The sequence below is a fragment of the Tenebrio molitor genome, chromosome 6 (genome assembly GCF_963966145.1).
Source record: "Tenebrio molitor chromosome 6, icTenMoli1.1, whole genome shotgun sequence".
NCBI lineage: Eukaryota > Metazoa > Arthropoda > Insecta > Coleoptera > Tenebrionidae > Tenebrio > Tenebrio molitor.
Window position 1 is genome coordinate 15,705,285 of NC_091051.1, and position 11,178 is coordinate 15,716,462.

Genomic DNA, 11,178 nt, shown 5'->3' on the forward strand with positions numbered 1-11,178 from the left:
ACCCCGACAATAGGCAACTACCGCCATAAATCCTAGGACTGTAAAAGAAGGTCTGTTGTCTGAGCAGGTTACAATATCTTCACTATCGCCAAAACCACAACCCCAGCCCCTAATAATTACAATTGCACTGCCATAAAACCAAATTATAAATGGGAAAACTATATTATGAGTGATGACATAAGACAAAAATGCCACGTGTGATAATTACCTACAAACATTTCTTTGGCGAGCAAAACAGTATTTTTGCTAACGTTTAGCTCGTTAGTAATTGCTCGTATTATATAATACCCTCCCCAAGGCGTTGTCTAATTAGGTGTTTTTGGAATTCAGTTACATTCGGCATTACAGCTGACAAGATAACTGTCAACAGTGATTGTAAAAGTCAGTTTTATTTTGACAATTAAGAGCTTGATATAAATGTAAGAAATTTTGCGTGTCCCAGTTTTTTTTGTCCACCAAACGTACATAATAATAACAAAAATATAATCGCTCAAATGTAATGTTGGTTGCATCACAAATTTCGTTAGGCTCATTATGACTCGTGAATCATCCTGTATATTACATACTTTGGTTTAATTCAACCATATAATAGGGAATTAAGCAGAACCTTCATTTTGCTGGGAAATCGAATAACTGAAAAATATTATACCACGATTTTGTAGGTATGTAGTAATATTAATATATTTTAAATTTTTTAATATTGTTTTATAAAAATATTGTTAAAACTAAATCACATTTCTAATACATCGTATAAAATAAAAAATTACAACAATTATAAAATTGCTCTAAACAATCTTTACAATAAGATTGATAATAATTATCGTCAGACGTATTGACGTATATCGGTGACTAAAAAAACAACAAAAAACAAAATGGAATAAGAGGTGCTCCACGAAAAAATTGCAACAATAAAATATATTGGAAAATTGTTTCTTTGTTTCTTAGTATATTTTAAATAAATTTCTTGAAATTAGTAATTTTCTAAAAGTACATAAACAAGGAAAATATATACGTATTTTATCATTTTGTTAAAAACACTGCTGAAAACAAACAAATTGTAATACTACTTGTAAAAACAGATTCTCTTTCCCACATATGCATTTAATTTACAATTAGTGGAACACCATAAGACGGAATGTATAAAATTTTAAAAGAACTTAAAACAATTTGTTTTACGACACTTTTGGTACGTACTATATCGCAGATTACCCTCCTTACATCATAATTCAAGAGTGCTTACTTTCTGTATAATCTTAAATTTAAAAAATAAATAATTCGACTTAAATTTATGGCGTTATCTTGTATTGTCATAGCCAAATTCTTAAAGCCGAGAATCACAATTGCTTCTGTTTACATCATTCTTCAATTAAATCATCGATTGCGTAGTAGCTACCTGAGAAGAGTGCGAACCATGCCAGGATAATCACAAGTATGTTCTTCCATAACCTCCACTTTAACACTCCAAAATCACCGTTTTCTCCTAGATTCAAGATAGTGTCGATAACAACAGGAATAAATAGTCCAAGTATGGAGAAGAACACCGATCCCACAAGAGCTATAATAACGTCCAGTTTGGGAACGGCTGCGGCGATGGCAGTGATGAATATCACCAACACAATCCTTAAAATAATTTGCGCAACGTTGTGGTACTTTTCAGGTACCTTCGCGGAAATCTTCCTCCAGGTTATATCACAGGGCACGTAGAATTGCAACATGAAAGTGAAGAAAACAGCCACGGAGATGCACGATTTAGCCACTTGCGCTGGTCTGAAATGGTCAGATGTTAACTTGAACGGTGTCAAAACAGCAGTATAGTAAATAGGCACTTACATTTCCTCAGCTGGTAGGTTGGCAATAACGTTAGCCTCTGCGCTGTCCCCAAATCTAAGGTAACCGAAAAGACCTATCACGGTGTACAATGTAACGACAAAACTCATCGCTATATTTAAGACACCAGGGCAGCCGATAAATTGTTGTTTTATCATTGAATTTTCGATAGGGAGCATAGTGCCGATGCCTTCCATGGCAAACAACACAGTACTGAAGAAACGTGGAATCAACGTCACATCATTGAAGAGATTCCGATCGTCCATATTAACATCTCCAATTCCGGAAAACATGTAGTACAGGGTTATGACGAAAGCTATGATCATAGTGGTGTTTGCGATGAGGGAGAACGGTACCAAGTGTTTCAGCTGACGAACTTGGCAACATATTATCAAAGGTACCAACAGCATTAACATGTAGTACTGAACAGCCCAGTCCTTTACAGAAGGTTGGTAGTAATTGACAAGCTAAAAATATGTTTAAAATGTTAATATGAAAATAGGAGGAATGAGTTGAGTCACCTCTTGGATGTTTCCACAGATGAAGACAACGTAAACTGCATTTCCGGCATAGTAGGTCAAGAGTAGTGCTACATCCACAAAAATTCTGGAAAAAGTTAAATATGAGAATTTGTCTGTATACAAAGTGCAAAATATTTGACACAAAATAAATGAATACAAGATAGGTTATGAAAGAAGTTAATTAGAAAAGTGTAGTCGGATAAAGAGTTCCGAAACTTGTACCTATTTTTTTCTAGGAAGTGTTTCGAAACTGAGAAAAAAACCGAATTGTATAACGAGAAAAGAAACGACACGAAGGAATATTTGGGGGTCACTTCGTAGAACTGAATTATCACAAGTGGAATAATTTGTATGGTAATTCTGGTCGTTGCGCTCGGTATATAGTGATGTTGATGTATTAAAATTCTTCACATGTGAACTCATTTACCGCACCTTCAATAATGATGCCAATAACAAAGTTAAAATCGTTGTTGCTTGAAAAGTGGAAGGTCATGTCGAATCACGTACAGGTGAAGGTTGTAAACATTTTCAGAAGAATGATTTAAATTTGAACGGATGTGTCTTGCGTAAACCTCATGTTTGTGCTACGAAGTAATAATCTACCAAACCGGAAGCTTTGTAATACACTGTTGCAATGCTCGATACGGAAACCTTTCACTTCATCTGGATAGAATCATCAGAAAACTATTTTACCATGATGGTAAAATACAAACCTTGCCCATATTCATGGTGCAGTGAGTCACAATGGTTGAATGAATGGTCCCGATCGCAAAAAATGCACATACATTGTGGTCGAGGTTTGTTAACTCGAATTCTGAATTCATCTTTTTATAGACCTTGAACCACACAAATTACTGTTTATAATCGTTTCCACGATGTCATTAGTCAAAAAGCCGAATTTCTGAACCAACGTAAAACCAGTTCCATTCTGAGTTCCCCCGACGAGAACTGGCACTACTTGAAACGAGTTAATTAATTTCGAAAGTAGCAAAGCGCAAATTTTGCGCCAAACCAGTTCCTTCTAGCTCACCTACAAGAATGATCCAGTTATTAACCGTGTTACATAAAACCCAGAAAAACTGAAAAATTAGCGAAAGCTATGTAAGAAAGCCACAGTAAAAGTAAATCCAATTCCATTCCCAAGACACGCAGTCTACTGCGTAGAAGCTGCATCTTCTTTTTGGTCGTGGTTGCGTCCATCTCCCTTGCTGGGATAGCCGGAGGCGGTCGAAAATTGCACTTCAGGTCAGGTATTGCAACAAGACAAGCACCACTTAACAAGCGGAAAATTTTCATCGCCTGATTTTTAATAGCCCTACAAAAACAACTCCCGGCAGGTGCAGCCGGATCAATCGTCTGTTCCCATCGCTAAATATTTCACCATCGCATTGTGACAATGTGATATTTTTCGCAGAGGCAGCGAGCGTGAAGGAGAACCATCGACAACCGTGACCCCAAAATATCCTACAGCGCTGCTACATATTTTTTGTATTAATTACGTAATGATGTGTGTGAATCATCTCGTGAAAGCTACATTTTTGCCGATATTTGTTTTGATACGATCCAAAACAAATGATGACGTCAATGCAGATTCCAAGAACTTACTTGGCGAAGTTTGCGAAAGGTTGGACTTTCTTCGGGCCATACTTGAAGACGGCGTGCGCCGTTTCCGCAAATCCCAACATCGGTACTTTGGCCTTCTTGCATATTTCTTGCGATGCGAATACCTAAAATAAACAACTCTTGTAACCTGTTTCGCACATAACAAGTTTTGGGCATGTCCAATTATTGTCGATCATCGCGATTCATCATCGACGGCGATCAACTTTGTCTTGCACGGTGAAATGCGTGCAAGCCAAATTTCTATTGTAATCTTCAGAGTGAACAAATTTGTAAAGTAAATTAACTTTATTAAGGACTTTTGACCACCTGCTAACTATATTAATTTTACACATTGTCACGCGTTATTTGCTGAATGAGATAACTGAACTTTAAAACTGAACTGAGAAGAAATAAAATAAAGAATAAAAGAGAGAAATAAAAAAGAGAAACTATGAAAGGTGTGTTTACTTCAATTTTTTTCATCCTGAATCACGATGTGTTGGTAGGCGTACATTTTTTTAATGATCATTTGCCTTTTTAATTTGCTTTACAAACCGGATTGAGTCATTGAGTGTACAAGTTTTTTTCTTTGATAGGAATGCTGAAAGATTGTCATACTAAGAAATGTGCGGATACTTATTTAAGTTGACGTCATTAATTTTTACTAAGTTAAAACAGCTAAACAAAGTTTATTTATTTGTTTTAAAAATTACTGTAATCGGTAATATTTTTGACACACTTCCTACAAAATGCTTTTAGAAAAATACAAAGTATTATTCTGAAGTTAAGGTAAGCTTAACAATAACATGTTGTTGTTTAAAATAATTTGACGAAAAACGAAACAAACAATTTTATTGTATTGTTTTGTACCTTGTTTCGATATTTACTATCTCTATCTATTACTCATTGTGTGCCACAATATCTTCGTTAGTGCTTGAAATTTTTAAATTTAAATAATGATAAAGTCAGTCATTACGACCAATTGTTATCAAGTAAAACTCTTTTTTACTGACTCTTTCGTAGAATCTATTATTATTCAAAAACAAAGGCGTCCATTTTCTCAATGATTTCAGCCTTATAGTGATCATTTTTTTAAAAATACTATTTATTTAACAAAGTTTTCCTGAATTTAGAGCATCAACAGTCTTGAACATATTCATTCCGGTCAACTATTAACAATAAGATATAAAATAATATTTTCAGAAGACGTTCGTATTTCAATATTTATTTTATTAATTAGCAAAAATGAGTCCTGTGAACATATTCATAAACTTCTTGAAAATATTTCTTTAGGAATGTAAACATGGTCATACACTGACACCGGGAATACCAGGTTATTACCACTAGAAGCTGCAATCGTTTACGTCACTCACAATTGTTCAATCCAGTTTATTTCTTTAGGGATTTAAAATGTAATCTTTTTTTAAAACAAGGTCTTTACCTATTATTTATTTATTAATAATTTAGTGCTTTAAAATAGTATCTAATTTATTACCATTTTGTCGCACGCGTTCTTTAGAGCACGACGAGCGCAGCGAGTGCAACAAAAGTGCAACAAAATGACTTATAAAACGAGTGTAACACAATAAGTAGTTTTTTTTTTGCCCCTATTTTAAACATTAATTTAAAAAAAAAGTGCAAAACATAATGCTAGGAAAATTATATTTAGCAAATACAAAGGGTTGGTAACATTGATAACTAGACGAACAAGTGCAAGTTCGCACGTCGTGATGTGCAGTGAGTACGTATAGCCCCCAAGTACTCACTGTCAGTCATTGCCAACATTAAAAATTTAAGTACTTAAATATTCCTGAAATCTGTATCGAAAAGAACTCCTTTTCAAAACCTGTTTGAGTGTTATTTATAATGACCGTGTGAAAGGTGCTAAATAGAAAATACTATATTATTATAGGAGTTTTATAAGATGCTTGATTATGACACGACTTGTCACAGTGTCACAGTCAGTTATAAAACGAATGTGATATACTGTTTCTTCTATTTTGGTCGCATTAATTTGATAAAAACTAATTATGAAATAATCTAGGGACTTTTGTGTGGTGTGAGTTATGGTGACATTTCTGTGAAATTCACCTTCTCACCTTATTTATCTGTCTTTGAAATAGGTAGGTCGATAAGTATGTATGTACTGTCAAAAATACTTGAAAGAAGATTATTAGGGTTGCATTACTAAGAAAACCTGCAGCTAGATTTAAACCTTTTGCATCAAGAATCTTCATCCTTTAGCAGTTGTCTACTAGAATTATAGTTGCAACAGTGTTCACATCTCCAAAATGCCGAAAAAAAGGTGTGTAAGTGTGGTTTTAAATCAATTTGTGAGGGACTACGATGATTTCACAACAGACGGGCGTCTGTTATTTTGTAAATACTGTGAAGTTCCGGTTGTGCTAACCAATAAGTTCCAAGTCACACATTTTCAAAGCAATAAAAATCGAAAAAGAGAGAATAACCAACTGCAAGTACTAATTTCTGCTTTACCTAGATGTGGCCCTAAAGGTTCCAGAATTCATGAAAAACTTTATAAAGTTTTTATTTGCGCTGATAGTGCTTTGGCTAAATTGAAGAATGTTTTTCTGATTTTTTTGGAAAAGGCGAATCAACATTAAGAAATAGTAGATTATATCATTAAGATTAGAAGTGAGTCTTTTTGTGCTAAGCTCAGAGACTGAAGACCGAGACGAAGTCGAGGTCGCAACTGAGCGAAGCATAAAACATATTTTTTAGAAACATTGAACAAATTAAGAGAAAAAGTAAAGGGCACAACATTTGGGTGTCTTTAAATGAAACAACAGGTAAAGATCAAAGATGCTAACTTTAAAAGTGCTGGACAAAGTGAATAAATCAACAATTACCGCTTTTTTCAACTTTTCAACAACTCTCTAAGTTTATTGTGGGCGTAGATCTCCAAGACAATGAGGGGACTGCAGATTTTGTATCCAAACATGATACATGTGACCTGTTAAGCACATGATTTACACCGAGTAGTTGATTTAGTTCGCAATCTTTATTCAAACGTTACCGTGCTGATATCATCAATGAAAAAATGTTTCTCAAAGAAGTTTCGGAAAGTTGCAGAGGACATTCTATTTCCGTCGGCGCCAATCATTACAAGAGGGAGAACTTCGATCGACAACATTTTCGGGTTATCAAGAAAATTGCCAATGAATTCGACCCTGAAGGAGGGCGCAGAATATTGGAAAAGCACAGAATAATCCAAAAAAAGGTTTTCGGGAAGATATGATTTTTATTCGAGCTTATTTGGCATGCATTTCAAGTGCAATATCTAGAAAATAACAATTTTCAAACTTATAATTTCCAAATATGTACATAGTAATTCCTAGTTTTCTTGTTGGAAGATTATTAGTACTTGAGGGTTCACTAATATTATTAAAGTTTACTAAAATCTAAAGTTTACTTTTTAACGTTGAACGGCCATCTTGCTATTTTTGATTTTAATATCTGTCATCCATGCACATGGACGACTCGTGTTACATCACTAATTCCGGTTACAAAAAAAAGCCACTTCACCCGTTTCTATGGAGATACAGAAAGGCGCAATTTTCGACCGATTGAAGATAAAATATTCTTATTAACAATAGGCGGAAATGTACACTTGAAAATGTATTACTCATGTTCCTAACTACGAATTGTTTTTTTGATTTAATGTAATTTTATATGTTCTTTTGTCACTTCTAATTACATATATGATTTTTTACTTAAAAAAATCTTGCACATTTAAAAAAAAAATAAATGTGTAGATATTTGTGATATAAAAGGTTGCTTATTTTTTCCAGAAAGTCTAGTTTTTAGTGTGTACATATTTTTGATGCACATTTGCATGCATATTTTAAAGTTTTTTAGTGCATAATTATCCTAAGCCTACTTGTCAAAAATTGATTATTTTGTTTACGTCTCAAATTTATAGTTTACTATGGTCCTATATCCATTTTTCAATAACTTTTTCCGATAAAGAGTAAATATGTAAAGTTCATTTCCATCGAGAGAACACATGGTGCCAGTGTAAAGTAAAGATTAAATTAAATTGACCGATTTAAAAAATGTTTTCTGTATTGGATAGATGATAAAAAGACATGTCAAAAAATATAATATTTAACCCTTGTTGAGGTTTAAAATGTATGCCAAGAGATGGCCATTTTGAATTACAAAGTGATTCGCGGATTTTTGCCACAAATCAACCAAATAAATTTAAGGAATTCTGCGCTGGCTGGAACCAGGTGACGTCACATTTTGGTAAGTTTATGACGTGCTCGCAGGAAGTATGGTGATTAAACAGCAAAATTACTTTAATTATTGTGGCTTCATTAAAATTGGCAATTGATAACATTCAACAATTTAGACATTGCAAAATTCATAAATGAATACTGAAATTAGAAAAATCACAAAAATTATAATTCCATGCAATTGTAAAAGAATAACAAAACGTTATGCAATGACACGACTGTACAATACAAAAAGTGTAATAAATATTGACACTGCTTGCTGTATTAATGATGTTGAAGGAAGACGTTTTCTCCGTTGATTTTCACAATCCACATCATAAAATGCAATGTAAACGGGTTGAAGAAAGTATGTACTTGCAAACGATCGGTAAACGTTTAGAAATAAAATTATTTCGATTTCAAATAAAAGCCACTTGTTCCGTTATGACATTGGCAAATATTTTTTCTTGTTGAAACTGGTATAATTTTACAAAAACTGGTGCTCATTTCTGAATGTAAGGATGTCAATGACAACCGTTCCCGTTGTAACTTGACAGCTGCTACTGCTGCTTAAGAGATTGTAGAGATTGTGTCAATAGCAATGTTCACAATTTGGATATTATCAAACTTTTTTTTTCGATAACGTAATCTTATAAAAGAAGAAATTTAGATGTGCGTATAGATTTTTCGCGTTAAGTTGGTGTTGAATATTTAAATAAATTTTTCTTGAAGTGAGGTGTGGCAGATGCCTGTTATACAACGTACAAATTTTTGTGGCGTACCATCAATTAAATTCAAATTTGTTTCACTCTCACTTTCGCAAATGACAAGTAATGGTGTCGAGTACCTTCTTCAGAAATTTTCCATTATCGGATTATCTTGACCTTACCCCTATTAAATTAGCACGCATCGCTTTTTAGAATCCACGTGGGTAATAAAGAGATTAATTTTGCAATAACACCCACTAAGATAAAAACATCTTTAGATGTCGGTATCCTTGAACAAAAAAATCGCTCCGGGTTATGACTTTCTACAGGTCGATTGGCTCATATTTTTTACTAAAATTTAATCAGAATCAGGTTGTTGACTTGAAAGGCGAGCAATGTCCTCTAAAAAGTAATTTTGGCACCGAACACTCCACATTATTAAATTATTCAAACAATGTTTATCTCGTATTATCGAATTAATCCGAGTGCCACCGCAAGTCGTTTTCCCACAATGAAGTCTATTTACCAGTAAGTGAATGGTGTGAGTACAAAGGATTCCCGTGAGGACGGTTCCTACGACTCCGACGATGATTCCTGCGGCGGCTACCGCACTCGGAATGGCCAAAATCCCCGTTCCCAAAGAGCTCTTCAGCAAGTGCACCAGCGCTCCGGAAAACCTGGAAACCGCAATTAACACACGAAAACCGCATCTCGCGACGCACTTACGAATTGGGGTGTTCCACATTTCTGTGTTCGTAGGGATTGTACTCTTTCTCGTTGATGGTTTCGACACTACCAACTGGTATCTTGTACTCGTTATCGGCTAGTTTGGTCCTGGATGGAAAATGATTTAGAAAATGTCCAAACGACAAACGAAAACCACTCACGTTGAGCTGAAGTTGTCCACGGTGAACGTGGACGGGTACTTTTCTTTTTTGTTGTCCGTCATGGCTTTTGCAATAGAGTCGTTTCGGATTTGGCAATCGCGGTGAAAGCGGACCTTTTGTCGTGATGATGCGAGGAAAATCGCGCCGTCATCAATCAGTTTCTTTAGCGTTTATCGCGCGACTGAACCCTAAAATCCTGGTTTTATGATAAAATCACTTCACAATTGGCGATAAAATTTTATTGCCTCTTTTCAGATTGTACTCAGAATTTATTCAAATCCGGTGGCAATTAAAAGTGTTACGAAACGCGCTGCTAACCCAATTCGACGATTTACGAAAAATAAACGTGTTTAACTCACCTGAGTGCACTTACAATAGGCCAATCACTAAACACGATGGTTATTAATTTACCCACTAACACGATTGTGCGTACTACACATAACGTAGCGGGAGTACCAGACCGCACTAAGTAAATTATAGCACCTGTGATGGTATATATATTAGTGGAGTCTACAGTCTGTCTACACCGGACCAGTATCCTTCCAGATTATATTCTGGACAGGAAATTTGCGCTTCGTGGAATCGCTCCGTCAAGGATCTTACAGTTTTTCAAGTGTCTTTCTTTGGTGTACGGCGAATTGTTTATTTGTGACGTTAATATTCATTGTGAAATCATAACAAACGTAAATGCATTTCACTGATGTCATTTTCGTAATTTATACTTTGATCATGTTGGTGAGATAATGCCGAGATAATCAAACGATTATCGACTCCTAATTATTCGTATTCGACAATACATGCAATACGTATTAACTGCTTATTATTTACATTTACCTTTTTTCATCATACGCTTTACAGGTACGTAGATGATGACATTATATTAAGATAACCATTTGTACAGTAAACGAGGAAAGATTATGTATGTATATCTATGTATAACTATTTCTACTTTAAAAGTATTGTTTTAAACGTATAAGATTAAGTGTGGTTGATAATATGATAAGACAACAACAGTGATAACGTGTTAATGAATTAACTTTTGCCGTTTGCTCCTGTATGTTAAGGAATGTGACAACATTAATGTTAAGCTGAATTTTTAGTTAAAAATTTCTCTAACCGCTTGAGTGCTACCGAAGTGTTGTAAAGGAAAAATAAGTAGCTGTAATAAAAAACAAAATTAAGTTCGTTTGAACCATCGACTGAATTCACCTTCAAGTTAATAAAGGAAATTAATTAAGATATTAGAAGAAATCAAGCAAATCATTTTACCTTCTTCACGATTGGCCCCCTTTTCGTTATATTATTTTCGTGAGAGGGTACCTATAGTTGGCGCGGCGAACCAGTGGACTAGTCACGAGGTGTTCACTTGATTGTTTTGTGCGGGGAATTTAAATCT

The 11,178-nt window shown here is 34.6% G+C and overlaps 1 protein-coding gene across 3 annotated transcripts; it reads right to left on the reverse strand.

Moving 5' to 3' along the window:
- Nucleotides 1-914: 914 nt before the first annotated feature.
- LOC138132833 (proton-coupled amino acid transporter-like protein pathetic) lies at nt 915-10,853 on the reverse strand. Of its 3 annotated transcripts, none has more exons than XM_069050498.1 (8): nt 10,142-10,853; nt 9,783-9,970; nt 9,622-9,729; nt 9,422-9,572; nt 3,954-4,075; nt 2,349-2,433; nt 1,831-2,294; nt 915-1,767 (listed from the first exon to the last, which is right to left on the reverse strand). In XM_069050498.1, the coding sequence occupies exons 2-8, from the start codon at nt 9,842-9,844 to the stop codon at nt 1,356-1,358; spliced, it is 1,404 nt and encodes a 467-aa protein (XP_068906599.1). In that variant the 5' UTR covers nt 9,845-9,970; nt 10,142-10,853; the 3' UTR covers nt 915-1,355. The 3 variants fall into 3 exon arrangements, with proteins under 3 accessions (XP_068906599.1, XP_068906600.1, XP_068906601.1); XM_069050499.1 differs by having other exon boundaries at nt 9,783-9,978; nt 10,142-10,278; XM_069050500.1 differs by having other exon boundaries at nt 10,156-10,254.
- Between the last annotated feature and the right edge of the window lie 325 nt (nt 10,854-11,178).